A 19,689-nucleotide genomic window follows, 5' to 3' on the forward strand; every position below is an offset into this window, starting at 1 on the left:
AAAAAAACCTGATTAAAAAATGAGCAGCAGATCTGAATAGACATTTTTCCAAAGAAGCCATACAGATATCCCACAGATACATGAAAAGGTGCTCAACATCAATAATCATCAGGGAACTGGAAATCAAAACCACAATGAGATATCACCTCACACCTGTCAGAATGGCCATTATCAAAAAGACAAGACATAATAACAAGTGTTGGCAAGGATGTGGAGAAAAGGGAACCCTTGTGAACTGTTGGTGGGAATGTAAATTGGTGCAGCCAGTGTGGAAAACAGTATGGAAGTTCTTCAAAAAATTAAAAATAGAACTACCATATGATCCAGCACTTCCACTTCTGAGTACTTATCTGAAGGAAACAAAAACAATAACTCAAGTAGATATCTGCACCCCATGTTCATTGCAGCATTATTTACAATAGCCAAGATATGGAAACAACCTAACTATCCACCATTGGATGAATAAAGAAAAAGTGTGATATATATATTGACCTCATAGATACATGATGGAATATTATTCAGCCATAAAAAAGAAAGAAAGCCTGCCATTTGCAACAAGATGGATGGACCTTGAGGGCATTATTTTAGGTGAAATAATTCAGACAGAAAAAGACAAATACCTTATGATCTCACTTATATCTGAAATCTAAAAACAGAAAACAAAAAATCAAACTCATTGATACAGAGAACAGATTGGTGGTTGCTAGAAGTGGGAGGAGATAGGTGGGTGAAATGGATGAAAGTATACTTTCCAAAAAGTATAAATTCTATAGCCAAAGATGTGGAAGCAACCCAAGTGCCCATCAACTGATGAATGGATAAAGAAGATGTGGCATATATATATACAATGAAATACTACTCAGCCATAAAAAAAGATGAAATTGTTCCATTTGCAACAACAGGGATGGACCTTGAGGGTATTATGTTAAGTGAAATAAGCCAGAGAGAGAAGGACAAACACTGTATAATTTCACTCATATGTGGATGATAAACCAACACATGGATAAAGAGAACAGATGGTGGTTACCAGAGGAGAAGGGGGTGGGCGGGGAGGAAGAAAGGGGTAAAGAGGCACATATGTATGGTGACAGATAAAAATTAGACTACTGGGGGCAAGCAAGATGCAGTCTATACAGAAACTGATAGGTAATAATGTACACCTGAAATTACATAATGTTATAAACCAATATGACCTCAATAAAATAATTAAGAAAAAAACATATAAACTTTCAGCTATAAAATTAATAAGTCCTGGGGATAGAATGTACAGCATGGTGACTATAGTTATCAATACAATACTGTATATTCTAAAGTTGCTAAGAGAGTAGATTTTAAAAGTTCTCATCATAAGAAAAAAAATGGTAAGTATGTGTGGTGATGGATGGTAACTAGACTTACTGTGGCGATCACTTCATAATATATACATATATTAAATCATTATGTTGTATACCTGAAACTAACAATGTTATATGTCAGTTATATCTCAATTAAAAAAAAAGAGTCTATCTTTAGCCTATCGATTTGAAATGTCACTTTTATCATAAGTTAAATCACCATTTGTAGGTATATTTCTAGATTTTCAATTTTGTTCCCATGATCTATTTATGCTCCAGTACCATAATGTTTTAAGTATCGTGCTTTACATTATATATAATTATATGTAATTACCTGGTAGAGCTAATTTCTTTTCTTGTGAAGGGATTAACAGAATCCAAAGTCAACAATACACAATGTTGAGTATATAATAAAAGATTACTAAGATTACTAGTAAAAGATTACTAGAAATGCAAAAAAAGAAAATGTGACCCATACGCAAGTGAAAATCACTTAATAGAAACATACCCACAAATGATACAGATGTTGAAATTAGCATACAAAGACTTGACAAATTTAGGTACTTTAAAAAAGTACCATAGGCAAACCCTGAAATTGAGAAATGAACTATCTGAAATAAAAAATTCGTTTGATGGGATCTATAGCAGATTAAATACAGTAAAAGAAAAGATCAGTAAACTTCAGGACAGGTCTATAGGAATCACCCACTGAAGCCCAGAGAGAAAAAAGATCGAAAAAAAAAAGTGAACAGAGACATAATGATCTATGAGACACCATCAATCCAACATACATGTAATTGGAGATTCAGAAGAAGAGAGAAACAATACGGCAAAAAAAAAAATCTTTAGAAACACTGGCCAAAATATTTCCCAAATTTGATTTAAAAAAAACCACCACCAATCCATAGGTTCAAGAAGCTCAATGAACCCCAAGTTACATAAATACAAAGAAAACTATACCTATGCTCACTATAATCAAACTGCTGAATACTAAAGATAAGGAAAAAAATCTTAAAAGCAGCCAGACCTTCCCTCCCCAAAAAGATGCATTACACAGAGGGGAACAACAATAAGAATCAAAGATTAATTCTCATTAATAACAATGGGGGCAAGAAAACAACAAAACACTATCTTTAAAATGCTGAAACAAAGCCATCAACCTATAATTCTATATCCAACTAAAATCCTTCAAAATGAAGGTGAAATAAAGTTTGGGGGGGTTTTTTTGGTTTGTTTTTTGAGACCAAAAAAATAGCTGAGAGGATTCTTCACCAGAAGACACGTCCTAGAAAAAAGGTTAAAGGAAGTTCTTCAGGTGGAAAAAAAGTGATTCTAGGTAAAAACTTCTATCAACAGAGGAATGAAGAGTGCCAGAAATGGTAAATTTGGATGTAAATAACAAAGATATTGTTTTCATTTCATGATTTATTTAAAAGATAACTGATCATTTAAAGAAAAAAAAGCATGTGTGGTTTAAACGTATTATATATGACAACAACAGTAAAAAAGATGGGAAGGGCAAATGGAAGTCTTCAGGTGTAAGATTTCTGTTTTATATGTGAAATCGTATAAAATTACTGGAAGATTCTAAAAAGTTTTTCTTTAAGGCACATTGTAAACCTTAGAACAACCCCTAAAACAGTAAAAACACTACAGGTAATAATCCTATAATGGACATAAATAGAATACTAAAAAATAGTGGAGATAAACGGAATACTGAAAAAATACAAGATTAGTCTAAGAGAAAGCAGGAAAATAGAAAAAAAAAAGAACAGATAAGAAGATGATAGATTAAAACCTAATAATTACATTCAATTTAAATAGTCAATCTAGAAGTCAGCAAACTTTTTCTGAAAAGAGTCAGATAGTAAATATTTTAGGCTCTGGAAATCACATAGAGCCCCTACCACATTCTTCTTTGTTTATAACCCTTCAGAAATGCAAAACCATTTTTAGCTTGAGGGCCATACAAAAACAGACTGTGGGCTGAATTTGGCTGGCATGCCATTGTTTGCCAACCCCTAGTCTAGACACTTGAAGTCAGAGATTGTCTGACTGGATAAAAAAGTAAGACCAAACTATATGCTATTATACGAGATATACTTAAAATCGGTTAAAATAAAAGGATGAAAAAAAGATATGCCATGAAACAACAGTATAACGAAGCTTAAGCAGTTATATTAATAGAGTAGAATTCAAGAAAAAGAAAATTACGAAAAAGAATATTTCACGATAAAGAGGTCAGTTAATCAACAGGACACAGCAATCCTAAATATACATGCACCTAATAATAAGAGCTTCAAAATACATAAAACAAAAACTGACAGAACTGTAACAGAAGAATTCACAATTATATTTGGAGGTTTCAACAGGCCTCTCTCAGTAATTGATAGGCCAATTGACAAAAAATCAGTGAAGACATGGAAGAGTGGATCACCACTACAAACAACTCGACCTAACTGATAAACACTCTACCCAATAACAGTATAATACTCACTTTTTCAAGTGCACATGGAATATTCACCAAGATAGTCCACAATTGGGGCCATAAAACAAGTCCCAATAAATTTAAAAGAATTGAAATTACAGAGTATGTCCTCTGACCACAACAGAATTAAATTAAAAATGAATGATCAGAAAGATCTGAAAAAGTCCCCAAATATCTGGAAAGTTAAAGAACACTCTTCTAAATAACCCATGGGTAAAAGAAGAAAGGGAATTTTAAGCTAGAAAGAGAAGAGAAAATTAAACCCAAAGTATGCAGAAGGAAGGAAAGAATAAATAAGATCAGTAATCAATGAAATTACAAGGGCAAACTAGAGAGAAAAAGCAATAAAACTAAAAGCTAGTTCTTTGAAAAGATCAATAAAATTGATAAACTGTTAGTATACTGATCAAGAAAAAAGGACATAAATTATCAATATCAGGAATTTAAAAAGGGGGCATTACTACATATCTGACAGTTGGTATAAGGATAATAAAGGAATATTATGAACAACTTTATGCCAATAAATTTGACATCTAAGTTGAAATAAACTAATTCCCTGAAAGACATAAACTACTAAACTGATTCAAGAAGAAATAAAAATCCCCAAAAGTCCTATATTTATTAAAGAAATTAAAATATCCCCATGAAGAAAACTCTGAACTCAGATGGTAAATTAGTTTTCTACTGCTGCTGCAACAAATCACCACAAATGTTGTAGCTTAAAACCAAATTTATTATTTTACAGTTCTGTAGGTTAGAAGTCCAAAAAGAGTTTTATTAGACTAAATTAAGGTGTTAGCAGGGCTGTGTACCTTTCCGGCAGCTCTAGGGAAGAGTCCATTTCCTTCCCTTTTATACCTTCTAGAGGCCACTTACATTCCTTGGCTGATGCCCCATTCTTCCATCTTCAAAGCCAGTAAAGTTGCATTTCTATAACAGAAGTATTCATATTCCATACTCGTACCTCCCTCTGACCCCGACTCTTCAGATAATCCAAGACAATCTTCCCATCTCAAAATTATTAATTTAACCACACACGCAAAGTCATTTTCCACATAAGGTAACATATTCACGGGTTCCAGGATTAGCAGGTAGACATCTTTGGGGGGTCATTATTGTGCCTACCATAGATGCCTCCACTGGTGAATTCTATTAGACAATTAAGGAAGAAATAATACTAATTCTACAAAAAACTCTCCCACGAAATAGGAGGGTGCATTTCCTGACTTATTTTACAAATTAAGGTGGAATAAAGACATTTTCACATAAAGAAAGCTGACAGCCTTTGTCACCAGAAGACACAAACTGCAGGAAATGCTAAGGGAAGATCTTCAGGCTAAAGAGAAATGATAACAAACGGAAATTCAGATCTCAAGAAGAGAGAGCAATTGAAAATGGTATATTTGTGCTTTCTCCCTTTTCTTTCCTGATTTGAGGGTTAGTGATTTATCTTATTGACTTATCTTATTAGTTATAATTATTTCCTGTTCTCTAACACATATAATTTTTATCTCTGTAAATTCCTTCCATATCTTTCTAGTTCCTTTTTTTTTAAATTTTTTTTTTTTTAAATTTTATTTATTTTTTCCCCCAAAGCCCCAGTAGACAGTTGTATGTCACAGCTGCACATCCTTCTAGTTGCTGTATGTGGGACATGGCCTCAGCATGGCCGGAGAAGTGGTGCGTCGGTGCGCGCCTGGGATCCCAACGCGGGTCGCCAGCAGCGGAGTGCACGCACTTAACCGCTAAGCCACGGGGCCGGCCCATAGTTCCTTTTAATTTATATATTTTCATTATTTTTTGTTGGAAGCATTTAAAGCTATGACTTTTCCTTTAGAGTCCGCTTTAACTAAATCCCATGGGTTCCAGTATGTAGTGCTATTATTGATTACCAGAAATTCTTTACTTTTAGATTATATTTCTTGTTTGATCTAGGAGTTATTAATACAGATTTTACACATTGTTAGTAAATTTATTTTTTCTGATTTTGTTATTAAGTATTGGTTGTATTTCACTGTGTTCAGAGGACACTGTTTATCATTTCTACTTTTTGGACTTGACTGTGGCTTAATATTTTGTCATTTTTTTCTGTCATTCTTTTCTTTGAAAAGAATGCACAGTCACTATTATTAGGATAAAGAATTTTTTCTACATATCAATAAGATAGATTTCATGGAGTATGTGATTTAGTACTTCTATATCCTTACTAAATTTTGTCCACTTGGCCTGACTTTGACTGAGAGAGTAAATTAATGTCCCCTACTGCTGGCAAGCGTCTATTTCTTCTTCTATCTGCTCTTCTATTTGCTTTAAGAAAGCTGCTGCTGTAATATTTGATACATGTGTATTCATAACTATTATATCTTCATTTTGAAATTTACACCTTAGAATTATATAGTGCCCTTCTTTGCCATGTTTAACGGTGTGATATGGCCTGAATTTTAGTCTGTTTTCTTTTAGTTTCCATTTACCTGATATAATTTGTCCATCCTTTTATTAACCTTTCTGAATCATGTAAATGTCTGATGCAGAGTCAATTTTTTCTTTGTGATTCAATCTGAAAGCCTCTTTCTTTTAATAGGTGAGCTAAAGCTCATATACATTTATTGATAAGACATATATTTGCTCTTTGGTCTTAGTTTTATCATTTTTTTTTCATTTTATATATATATAAGTATATACGTAGGTAGATATATATCTGTGTGTCTTAAGTCTTGCACTATAAAGTTAGTCATTTTCTGTCTCTCTCACTACAAGTTAAGTTCCACTAGGGATGATTTGTATGTGTCTGATTTTTTTCCCCCACTGATTTATTCCTAGTTACCTAGAAGAGTGCCTGTCACATAGTAGGTAATCAATAAAAATTTGTTAAATCACCTCTTCAAATAAAGTTCTAACAAGAGAAACACTAATATTTTCCTCAAAAGAATACTATTTCTGTTCTCTCCTTGTTCCTGGCAGAAGATGGCATATGGGAAATGAGGAATGATTTACTGAATGAGTAGATGAACACTGTTTAGAGAAGAAAGGAGCAAAAAAGGAAAACCCTGAGTTTCTGTCATCATCACTCACTCACTAGTAAGTTATTGTATGATGTTCAGTTAGGTTAACAATATCAGGATAAAAAATGCAAGTATTCATATGAACTACAGAAAAAAAAGAATACTTCAGTTAGGAACAAGAAAACACCAACTTACATGGGCCATGGCTTTTTTTAGAATTCAACGTATTTATTAGTTCTCTTCTTGGTTCCACTTGAGAAGAAAATCAGAGTCCAAAGAAAGTATTGCTGGATGAGAGAGGTTTAAAAAAGGAGACATAAGATGATCTTGCCTCTGAGCTCCCAAAGTGCTAATTTCGACTGACATTTTTTCCCCCTTCATGTCTCCTACTCCCAGCCCCCATATACACATACATAAAAAATTAGAGGGAAGTTGGACAAATCCCAGCCTTACTCAAAACAAGGAGGGAATCCAGCTATAGCAGGATGGATTCAAGAAAGACTCGGCCCAAACTCTTTAGGGAGGGATTCAGAGAGGCAGACCAGTGTCCCAACACTATGATGAAATGAACCCAACCAACATGCTCAGACCTACCCTGACCAGATTCTCACTAAATTAAGAGGAAAAAAAAAAAAAAAGGAAATGGACATTATGAAAATATCAGGGAAATAGGAAATGACCCAAAAGACCTAATATATGTGTAAATAGAGACCAAAACAACACTGATGGAAAAGAAGAAAAATAGAACAAAAATTTCCAGGGCAAAATAAATACTGAGTCTTTAGTTTGGAGTACTGGTGAGAATTAAAGAATCACACGAGGAAGCATCCTGGAAAATCTTTGGAAATTTATCCCTGAATACCGACAAAAAGACCTAAATAGCTTTTAATATGGAATTACAAAACAATGTGTATTACGGTCTAATCTTTGGGAAAAAAATACATATGTACCTAAGCATGTATGGATGCATATAAGGAGGGTGAAAACATTTGCAATAAAATGGTCAGAGTGGTTGAAGAATTACAGATAACTTTTACTTTAAATGAAGTAATATAACAAAAGAATTTTAAAAGTTAATATGAACATTTCAGGTCAGAAGCAGCACCTGATCATCTTAAACACTGTTTCTGGATGTGCAACAGTGCCATTCTTTACTCCTACTCTAAGGGGAATGGCAGAGGTAGTGAGGTAGAGAAGAACGATGAGACACCAGGCCTTTCTTGGACCACAAACTTCGTGATACTTGATGTGGAGTAGACGTTGTCTGTGACCACGGTAACTATGTTTCTGTGATTCCTGGTGATATGTGTGAGCTCTTCAAATAACTGTTGGGGATGAGGACTAAGTGGGCATAAGGGTAGTTTTTTCCACTCTATATGTGGCTTTGTCTGAGGCTATGTGATGATGATAAACGCGGGGTGGATTATGTGATTTTGGCTTTGCGTTATGTGTATGAATCTACAGGTGATTACTTTAGTTCCTTTTTAGGAATGTCTCCCTAACTGTCTGACTGCGCGAGCCTGGGTGTAACGGTTTGTGTAAATGCGCTTTTCTTTTATCTAAGTAAATAGGACTTACACAAATAGCCACCCGCAGTCACGGTCACAATCACATACAAACTCCACTCACACAAACGGTCACGCACACAATTGCACTGTCACAAAAGCGCGATCACGAATCCAGTCGCTGTCACAACAAACAGCCATATACATTTAGTGCGGAGACAAACTTTAGTTTCTGTCACGCACTCACAACAACCCAATCTCCCTAGTGCTGCTCCCGCACTTAGAGGCCTAAGACTCCAGACACTCCTCGCGCGCGGCCCCCGGGCTCCAGGATTCCTCACCTTCAGCATCCTCAGGAAGGGCTCCGGGCCAACTCTGATTCGATTCCAGGTGAGGCCGCACGCCGAGCCCTGCCTACGCGACAGGTCGGGGGAAGCACCTGCCTCTGCGGCGGACCCTCCGCCCCCTTCCCCCCGGAAGTAGCTGTGGCCAGCTACGTCCTCTGGGAAACGTAGTCCAGAGGAAAGAGCCCGGGAGCGAACGAGGTAAGGCTTGTGCCAGTCTTCGGGCTGCTCCTGCGCGGCTTCCCGCGGGCCTGGAGTGATGCTCGTCTGCCCGTCTCCGCGGCTTAGGCCCTGGTTTTAGGTCTGAATTAGGGATCTCGGATTTCTCTGAGGACGGATCGGCACAGTGGCTGTCCCTACCACCCCAAAGTGGACGTGCGCGTAGCGTGGGTTAGAATTGTGGTTGTCTGCTGCGGAAGGACCCGGCCTCAGTCTGCGAGGGTGCCCTCGGCGATTTGCATTCTGTTCAGTCCGCACGCGAGCGTGGCCGACGGCGTCTGCCTGAGAGGACGAGGAGGTGTGTGACGCCGGCTGTGCGGGTGGCACGGGTGAGGAAATTCGTATGTGAAACGGTTTGGGGACCTTTGAGGTAGTGGATGTGCTGTATGCCCATGTCGGTTCACGCGGTGAGCTCGGCCACGCTCCGTGATTGTGACGGGGTGTAACGTGATGTGCCTTACGTGCCGGGGCGGTGAGACCGTGTGCTTGATGACGCATGCTCGTCGGCGGCGCGGCCACGCGGCCGGTGACCATGAAACCTTCAGCGGGAGGCTGCGCTGGGTCTACCTATGACTAGTGGAGGGGTTTGGCTGTGGCGCGTGTCCGTGAGTTCGAGGGGAGAAGGGAGGAAGCTGGTCTCTTGGGACCAGGAGGGACCCAGGTGGATGAATTACAGATCCCTGGGGAAGGGCCAGCTGGTCCGGAGCCTTACATGTGTGCATGGGAGAGGTGTGAGGTGACATTGTGTGCCTGTGTGTGTGACAGAGAGAGAGGGAGAGGCGGGGAGAGACCAGAATTGACTGAGAGGGGTGGAAGCTAGTACAGATTATCTGGCAGAGGGGATAAGTCTGTGGTAAAGATTTTTCACCTTGCTGAGAGGCCAGAAACCCCATCTCTAAGTGTGATGTGAGGAAATGTATCTGTGAGAACACGTGGTTGTGTTTGTGTCTGATTCTTGGTGACATGTGTAAGATGGTTTGCACTTGAGACTGCTGTCACTGGAAGAGGGCATTGAGGGCAATATATGCAGTATCTGAAAGTGGTTCGTGACTGTACCCAAGTATCCGGATGAACTGTAGGACAGTGAAAGAGCAGGTGATTATAACCTTAAGACTTGCAGGTGGATGTGTGAGTTTTAACTGAGTATGATTGAGTGGGAGATCATGTGAGAGATTTGGTAAATGCGTTTTTGTGTGTGTTTGAATGCAACTTAGGCAAGTTAAAATATGGATGGAAGATAGTGTGTGTGGTTGCGATCTGAACATACTAACCATATGAGAGACGGAAATATTATGAATGTGTGAGATTGAGTATGAGGTGATACCTACTCTAAACCTCACTTCGAAAAAAATAATGGTTAGGCTTCTTGAAATATCAGTTTTACTTGAAAATTAAATTTTCAAGGGAAATTTTTTAAAATCTAAGAATGATTTCAAAAATATGAAAGTAATTTATGATAAAGTATGCAAAATGACCATGAAAGAAGATTTCAAAAAAAAATCTCTGTTATAGGATAACTGGGAATATGGTTGGTATTGTTTGGTGGAGGTGAAATAGATGTGTAGTTTAGTAAATTCTTCCTCCATCTGAATAAGCAGAAGAGTTCTAGGTCAAGTGAACAGAAACCTAACTTGAATAATAAAAAGACAGTCATTGCCCCTCAGTCAGTTCCCACACTTGACCCAGTGTACAAACCCAGAACCCCTTGAATGAAAGACCCTGCTACATTGCCAAAAATTTATACTGTTAATTTTTCTCCAAGCCTTCCCAAAGGAACCTGTAGCCTTTACCAGAGTGTCTGTACATTGAGGAAAAGGAAATAATCAGACCTTTCAGGTACTACTGGACACTGGCTCTGAACTGACACTAACTGCAGGAGACCCAAAATGTCACTGTAGTTTACCAGTCAGAGTAAGGGTTTATGGAGGTCAGGTGATCAATGGAGTTTTAGCTCAGGTCCATCTCACAGTGGGCCCAGTGGGTGCTCCAACCCATCCTGTGGGGTTTTTTCCCCCCCTAGTTCTAGAATGGATAATTGGAATAGACATACTCAGCAACTGTCAGAATCCCCACATTAGTTCTCTGACCTGTTGAGTGAGGGTTATTATGGTGGAAAAGGCCAAGTGGAAGCTACTAGAACTGCCTGTATCTAGAAAACTAGTAAACCAAAAGAAATACTGCATTCCTGGAGGGATTGCAGAGATTAGTGCCACCATTAAGGACTTGAAAGATGCAGGGGTGGTGATTCCCACCACATCCCCATTCGACTTGCCCATATGGCCTGTGCAGAAGACATGTGGATCTTGGAAAATGACAATGGATTATCGTAAGCTTATCCAGGTGGTGACTCCAATTGTAGCTGCTGTAACACGATTTCATTGCTTGAACAAATTAACACATCCTCTGGTACCTGATATGCAACTATTGATCTGGCAAATGTTTTTTTCCTCCATCTCTGTTAGTAAAGACAACCAGAAGCAGTTTGCTTTCAGCTGGCAAGGCCAGCAATACACCTTTAATGTCCTACTTCAGGGGCATAGCAACTCTCCAGCTATATGTCATAATTTAGTTTACAGATTACCTTTCCCTTCCACCAGATGTCACACTGGTCCATTACATTGATGACATTATGCTGATTGGACTTACTGAGCAAGAAGTGGCCACTACTTTAGACTTATTGGTAAGAGATTTGTGTTAGAGGGTGGGAAATGAATCCAACAAAAACTCAGAGGCCTTCTACCTCAGTGAAATTTCTAGGGATCCAGTGGTGTGGGGTATGTCAAGATATCCCTTCGTAGGTGAAGGATAAGTTGTTGTATCTGGCCCCTCCCACAACCAGAAAAGAGGCACAAAGCCTAGTGGGCCTCTGGATTTTGGAGGCAACATATTCTCATTTGGGTATGTTGCTCTGGCCTATTTACTGAGTGGCCTGAAAAGCTGCTAGTCTTGAACAGGGCCCAGAACAAGAGAAGGCTCTGCAATAGGTCCAGACTACTGTGCAAGCTGCCTTGCCACTTGGGCTGTATGGCCCAGCAGATCTAATGGTGCTTGAAGTATCAGTGGCAGATAGGGATGCTGTCTGGAGCATTTGGCAGGTCCCTATAGGTGAACTGCAGCAAAGGCCCTTAGCAATTTGAAGCAAAGCCCTGTCATCCTCTGTGGTTAACTACTCTCCTTTTGAGAAACAGCTTTTGGCCTGCTGCTGGGCCTTAGCAGAGAGTGAACACTTAACCATGCGTCACCAAGTTACCATGAGAACTGAGCTGCCCATCATGAACTGGAGGTTATCTGACCCAACAAGCCATTAAGTTGGGTGCACATAGCAGCACTCCATCATCAAATGGAAGTGGTATATACGTGATCAGGCCGAGCAGGCCTTGAAGGCACAAGTAATCCTCCTATTGGGCACAACTTTAGGCAATGCCAGATGCATTGGAAGGAGAAATGGCCAGATGTGTGATTATATACCAATTCATGGGCTGTGGCCAGTGGTTTGGCTGGATGGCCAAAAACTGAAAGGGACATGATTGGAAAATTGGTGTCAAGGAAGTCTGAGAAAGAGGTATGGACTTCTCTCCATGGGTAAAAATGGAGATATTTATGTCCCATGAATACTCACCAAAGGGTAACCTCAGCAGAGGCGGATCTTAATAAAGTGGATAGATGAACTGTTCTGTGGATACCAGTCAGATTCTTTCCTCAGCCACCCCTGTCATCACCCAATGGGCTCATGAACAAAGTGGCCATGGTGGCAATGATGGAGGATAAGTATTGGTTTAGCAACATGGGCTTCCATTCACCAAGGCTGACCTGGCTACAGCCACTGTTGAATGCCCAGTCTGCCAGCAGCAGAGACCAACACTGAGTCCCCGATATGACATCATTCCTGGTGGCAGGTTGATTACACTGGACTGCTTCATTGTGGAAGGGACAGCATTTTGTTCTTACTGGAATAGACACTCTGGATACAAATTTGCCTTTACTGCACATAATGCTTCTGCCCAAACTACTATCCATGAACTTACAGAATGCCTTATCTGTATCATGGTATTCCATGCAGCACTGCTTCTGATCAAGGAATTCATGTCACAGCTAATGAAGTGCAGCAATGGGCCCATCCTCATGGAATTCACTGGTCTTACCATGTTCCCCACCATCCTAAAGCAGCTGGCTTGATAGAAGAGTGGAATGACCTTTTTAAGACTCAATTACAGTGCCAGCTAGGTGGCAATACCTTGCAGGGCTGGGGCTAGGTTCTCCAGAAAGCTATGTATGCTCTAGATCAGCATCCAATATCTGGTGCTGTTTCTCCCATTGCCAGAATTCACGAGGCCAGGAATCAAGTGGTAGAAATGGGAATGATACCACTCATTATTACCCCTAGTGACCCAATAGCAAAATTTTTGCTTCCTGTCCCTACAACCTATGCTCTGCTGCCCCAGAGGTGTTGGTTCCAAAGGGAGGACTGCTTCTACCAGGAGATACAATGATTCCATTGAACTGAAAGTTAAGACTGCTACCCCGCCACTCTGGGCTCCTCATCCCTCTGAATCAATAGGCAAAGAAGGGAGTTACTGTGCTGGCTGAGGTGACTGATCTTTACTACGAAGGGAAATTGGACTGCGACTCCAGAAGGAGGTAAGAAAGAGTATGTCTGAGTAAGGAGATTCTTTTGGGCATCTCTTAGTATTACTCTGCCCTTGATTAAAGTGAATGGAAAACTACAACTCTATTCAGGCAGGATTACTGATGGGCCAGACCCTTCAAGAATGAATGTTTGGGTCACCTCACCAAGTAAAGAACCACGGCCAGCTGGGGTGCTTGCTCAGGGCAAAGGGAATACGGAATGGGTAGTGGAAGAAGGCAGTTATAAATGCCAACTATGACCATGTGACTAGTTTCAGAAATAAGGACTGTAATTGTCATGAGTATTTTTTCCTTATTTTCTTGTGTGTGTATATATATCAAGTATCTTTGGTCTCTTCTCTTTTTTATCCCTTTATCATGTAACATAAAATATATTGACCTTATATCATAGTATTTAAGTATTATTAACTTTACATCATGATATTTAAGTTATGGGATATCAAGGAGACGAGTAAACATCACCCAAGGACTTTGCCTCCTCTTCTGGGGAAAGGGTTAGTGTGTTTTTGGTTGTATGCAGGATAGCTGTGTTATGTTAGGTGGAAGTATGACCTTGTTACTGTCTTTATTCAGAGATTAAGTATGGTTTAAGGAGATGTGTATAGGTGCCCAGTTGACAAAGGGTAGACTTATGATGGTTAATTTTATGTGTCAACTTGGCTGGGCCACGATGCCCAGATATGTGGTCAGACATCATTCTGGAAGTTTCTGTGAAAGTGTTTTTTGGATGAGATTAATTAAATCAGTAGACTCTGAGTAGAGCAGATTACCCTCCATAATGTGAGTGGGCCTCATCCAGTCAGCTGAAGACCTTAATAAAACAAAGACTGACCTCTCCCAGAGCAGGAAGGAACTCTGCTAGCAGACAGCTTTTGGACTCGAACTGCAACTGTTCAACCTGCTGACCTGCCCTGCAGATTTTGGACTTACCAAACCTCCACAATCTCGTGAGCTACTTCCTTAAAATCCCTCTCTCTAGATGTATAGATAGACATAGACATACATACATACACATGTACACACACACACATCATGTTGGTTCTGTTTCTCTGGAGAACCCTAATATACTATTCTAAGTATTTTATATGTATTGTCTCATTTAATCCTCCTGAGAACCCTGTCAGGGAGGTATCATTACCATTCCCAGTAAACTGATTAGGTAAGAGAGGCACTAAGAGCCGAAATAACTTGTGAAATGTCACAGTTCCTTAGAGATGGAACCAGAATTTGAATTCCAAAGCCCTCAGTCTTTTAACTACTTAACTACTAGATTATACCATTTTCTAACTCTATACCTTCTGCTCTGTATCCTGTCTGTTTCACTAAGCCACTCTTGATGAGTATCTCTCTGACAATTAATTTGGAACCAAAATCATGATTATATTATGGTTTATCATATCTTATTTAACACATTGTTTATTCTTAAACATTCTTTTTGCTAATTATTGATTATCAGGAATTCTTCTTCAATGAACATCCTTGTAATACTTTTTTGTTCATTTTTATAATTTCTTCCTAAGACAAAGTGTCCCAGAAGTGTGATTTCTGAGTAAGACATTGGGCAGCCCGCAATATGCAAGAACTTGTGCCTATATACTTGGAAGAAACATAGATTAATAAGATAAAGTTGCTACCTTTATGTTGTTCATAATTCAGCAGGGGATATAAAAGTAGGTCAAAGGCACAGCATGACAAAGACCTCTGGAGAAGTACAATGATAAACCATGGGAATTGATACGAAAGAATTCTAACTACAGCAACATGTTCAAATTATTGTGAATTCACAGGAACTCTGGGTGTGAATGAATTTTCTCTAGTCAAGTTTATGCCCTACAGTTTTGATTCTCTTGATGTTGGGTCCAAAGAGAAACTAATGGAGCAAGGTGATTCTCTGACTGGTTGCAGGGCATGATGGCTAATATTTCAGAAGTGAAATAAGTCCTTCGGTCAAGAAGACATAAAACAAAGCAGCAAGACCAAGGTTTGAGCCTCTTAGCTCTTCTTTTCTAGGCAGAACACCCACAGGCATGCTTGGAAACTAATAGTTTGTTGTAAGGGACATAAGAGAAATCATTCATAGCCAATTGTATTTAGAATATGCTGAGCTGTAAATCTAACCTAAAGACTTACAGTTTCTTTTACCTATTTTTTGAAGAACTTCCCTTTAATAAAATTCCTTAAAACATATATTGTAAAATCAATATGTGGTTCTTGTAAAGAAAATAGGAAGTATACTTAAGTTTAAATTTATGTAAGTCTATGGAAGTATACTTAAAAAATCAGTATCACAGCCTAGAAATCACCAATGTTAACATTTAGAGTATAAATCCAGCTGTTTTTCTTTCTATTGCTGATGTCTGATATTCTATCTGTAATGATATATATGTACATTTTGATAAATGGAATAGTTGTACATATTGTGTAGTAACCTGCTTTAGCCACTGTCAGTATATTTTGAATTTTTCTATATTTTTTGGTTATTCTACAACTTAATTTTTAATGTCCACTTAATAGCTCATTGTGAGGAAGTTCTGGAATTTATTAAACTAGTATATTCTTGCTAGACTCAGACAGCTGAACTATGCCAGAGAAATTCTTTCTATATGCTGCCTAGCTCCTGTGCCTGCCCTACCAGCCCCCTTCCCCCAGGGTCATATGGGACTGGACTTTGTAGAGTTGAAATGTTTTTGTCATTTGCAGGACATCATTCCCAAAGATGTCCATCAAGTTCTCCCAGGTGGAGGGTGAGTGCTTGAACTCTACTTAGAGGGATGTAACTACAAGGATGTGATGTTGGAGCCTGGTCTTGCCAGTTAAGAATATTTTCCCTCATTATTTGTAATCTGTCTGCTGAAAGTATTTTCTTTGATTATGAATCTTTGGAGAGCCTTTGAAGGACTGACTTGACATTTGCGTAACTAGAAACAAACAAGTGTATTTTGTTGTTACTGAGGCTTCATTTTCTTGACACCTAAGGTGACCTTATCTTCCTTTGGCCCTTCTATTCCTCTTCCCTGACTGCCATCACCACAGCAGATCTAAGTCCCATTTCTCTTCCTGTGTACAGGACTTGCTGTGTCTAAGCCAGATGTGGTTTCCTCACTGAAGGAAACGAGACAGCCCTGAATGGTGGAGAGAGCAGTCAGTAAACGGGCTGCAGGAAGAGGGAAGCCGTTGCCAGTAAAGCTCAGCTGGTGTGAAGAGTCGGAACGTGAAGATGTTGTTTGAGAAGCCTTCTTCTCAAAGGCCAAAGGAGAGAACTGAGGCCGCTTCAGCCTGAGTTCCCAAAGACATGTCACCCTCATCCCCATGGGTCACTGTGTCCACAGGTCTTTCCATAATTCCCTCCAGGTCCAAAGAGAGGGAGATTAGCCTTCACAGAGTTTGTGATTATAAAAGAAATACATACTAAGCATTAAAATTCAGAAACCAGAGAATCCTAAAATAACGATTGCCCACTATGAACATTTTATTGAAAATCTCTTTACCCTCTTTCTATGTAAAGTCTTTCCTTTCAAACACAGAATTCACTAAATGTTGCTGTTCTGAAACCTACCTTCCTTACCTAACACTAGTGAACATTCTTCCATGTCAACAGGTAAGGGTCTAGAGCATCCATTGTAATGGCTGTATTTGTTTAAAAGACGGAGGCATATCTTTGGGCAAATTCCTAAAATTGGATGGCAGGTAAACATATAGTTTTCATACATACTACCAAATTCCCTGCTATAGTGCTTGTACCAGCAATATATGAGACTGCTTAATCTCCTGCATATTAGTTTTCTGTGGCTGATGTAACAAATTACCACAAACTGGGTAGCTTAAAATAATAGATATTTATTCTCTGTCACAGTTCTGAGGTCAGAACTCAAAAATCAAGGTGTCAGCAGGGCCAGACTCCCTCTAGAGACTCTAGGGGAGAATCTGTTCTTTGCCTCTCCCAGCTTTTGGTGGCTGTAGGTATTCCTTGACCTGTGGCCCCCTCACTCTAATTTCTGCCTCCATGGTCACACTGCCTCCACCTCCTCTGTCAAATCTTTCTCTGCCTCACTCTTACAAGGACACTTGTCATTGGATTTAGGGTCCACCCAGACAATCGTGGATGAACTTTTCATCTCAAGATCCTTAACTTAATTGTATCTACAAAGACCCTTTTCCCACATAAAGTAACATTCAAAAGTTCCAGAGATTAGGGTGTGGACATAACTTTTTTTGATGTCACCATTCAGCCCATTACACCCTGCCTTATGAACAGAATATGCTGTTATACTTTTTAATTTCTGCCATTCTGATAGGTGAAAAATGGTCTCAGTATCATTTTAATTTACATTTCTCTTTTCATACATATAAGGGTCACTGATCTATTTGGAGTTTACATATTTTTTGTGAATTGTTTGTTTCTTTTATCCATTTTTTTCTGTCAAGTTTTTTGGTCTTTCCTCAACTGTAAGAGCTTTTTTAAAATTGAGGTATAATTGACATATAACATTATATTAGAGTTATGCATCGCTTAATGACAGGGATACATTCTGACAAATGCATTGTTAGGCGATTTCGTCATTGTTCAAACATCACAGAGTGTACTTACACAAACCTACATGGCATAGCCTACTACACACCTAGGCTATATGGTACTAATCTTATGGGGCCACCATTGTATATGCGGTCTGTCATTGACCAAAACATCATTACGTGGAGCGTGACTGCAGTTTCACATGTACAACATAATGATTCCATACTTGTAGATATTGCAAAATGAAGTGTTTTTTGGTAGTAGGAATTCTTATGGACTGAATTATGTCTTCTCGCTGGCAAATTCATATGTTGAAGCCCTAATCCTCAGTACATTAGAATGTGGCTGTATTTGGAGATAGGGCCTTTAAAGAAGTAATTAAGTTAAAATGAAGCTGTTAGGGTGGGGCCTAATCTAATCTAACTCGTGTCCTTATAAGTGGAGATAAGGACATACACAGAGAGACACACCAGGGATGCGTGCATACAGAGAAAAGGCCATCTGCAAGCTAAGAAGAGACCTCAGGAGAAAACAAATCGGCCAACACCTTGATCTTGGACTTCCAGCCTCCAGAACAATGAGAAAATTAATTTCGGTTGTTTAAACCACCCAGTCTGTGGTATTTTATTATGGTGACCCTAGCAAACTAATACAGGAATATTAGCCCTTTATTTGTGATATATCTTGCAAACATTTTCTCCCAATTCGTAAGTTGTCTTTTGATTTTCTTTTTAATGTAGTCAAATCTTTGAATATTTCAAATTTTTCAATATTTTATTGCATCTGTTTTCTGAGTCATAGTTAGGAAGTTCCTTTTTACACTGAAATTAAAGAGGAATTCACTGATGCTTTCTTCTAGGACCTTTGATCTGTTTGGAGTCTATTCTTGTGGTATGATGTGATATGGATATAATTTTATTTTTTTCCAAATGGCAAACTGCTTGTCCCAGGTATTTGCTTATCTTTTAACTTTTTACTTTGAGATCATTGTAGATTTATATTCAGTTGTAAGAAATAATATAGAGAGATCTCATATAACCTTCACCCAGTTTCCCTCAATGGTAACTTCTTGTAAAACTACAGTACAATATCATGGCCAGGATGTCAGTATTGACACAATCCACAGACGTTATTCACGTTTTGCCAGTTTTATATGCACCCATTTGTGTATCTCTGTGTATATTTAATTCTATGCAATTTTATCACGTGTAGAGTCATGTGACCACCACCACCACCATGATTCAGAACAGTTCTATCACAAGGATCCCTGTGCTTCCGTTTTATAGCCACAGCCACCTCCTCTCCACCCTCCAATCCCTGGCAGACTCTAATCTGTTCTCCCTCTCTATAGTTTTGTCATTTTAAGAATCTTATATAAGTGGAATCACATAGTTTGTAACTTTATGAGATTGGCTCTTTTTCACTCTGCATGTTTCCCTTAAGATCCATCCAAGTTGTTGTGTGTTTCAATGGTTCATTCCTTTTTACTGCCGAGTGTTTTTCCATGGTATAGATATATCCTAGTTTGTTTAACCATTTACCTGTTGAAGGACATTTGGGTTATTTCCAGTTTGGGGTTATTACAAATAAAGCTGCTATGAACATTCATGTACAGGTGTTTGTGTAAACATAAGTTT

General features: G+C 38.8%; 1 protein-coding gene and 1 long non-coding RNA gene across 2 annotated transcripts in view; one reads left to right on the forward strand and one right to left on the reverse strand.

Annotated features, from left to right (window-relative positions):
• ZNF461 (zinc finger protein 461) overlaps positions 1-8,795 on the reverse strand; it is a 39,309-nt gene extending 30,514 nt beyond the window's left edge. Inside the window, exons 1-2 of the mRNA XM_058530868.1 lie at positions 8,671-8,795; positions 7,020-7,111 (exon numbers count right to left, since the gene is read on the reverse strand). Coding sequence (XP_058386851.1) covers positions 7,020-7,028 — 9 coding nt within the window. The 5' untranslated portion in view covers positions 7,029-7,111; positions 8,671-8,795. The remainder of the gene's footprint in view (positions 1-7,019; positions 7,112-8,670) is intronic.
• Positions 8,796-8,916: 121 nt separating this feature from the next.
• Positions 8,917-18,898, forward strand: LOC131397838 (uncharacterized). The gene is made up of 2 exons (XR_009216790.1): positions 8,917-9,221; positions 16,607-18,898. It is a non-coding gene; the product is annotated as an uncharacterized LOC131397838 (long non-coding RNA).
• Positions 18,899-19,689: the final 791 nt, after the last annotated feature.

Source organism: Diceros bicornis, chromosome 34 (genome assembly GCF_020826845.1).
Source record: "Diceros bicornis minor isolate mBicDic1 chromosome 34, mDicBic1.mat.cur, whole genome shotgun sequence".
Lineage (NCBI taxonomy): Eukaryota > Metazoa > Chordata > Mammalia > Perissodactyla > Rhinocerotidae > Diceros > Diceros bicornis.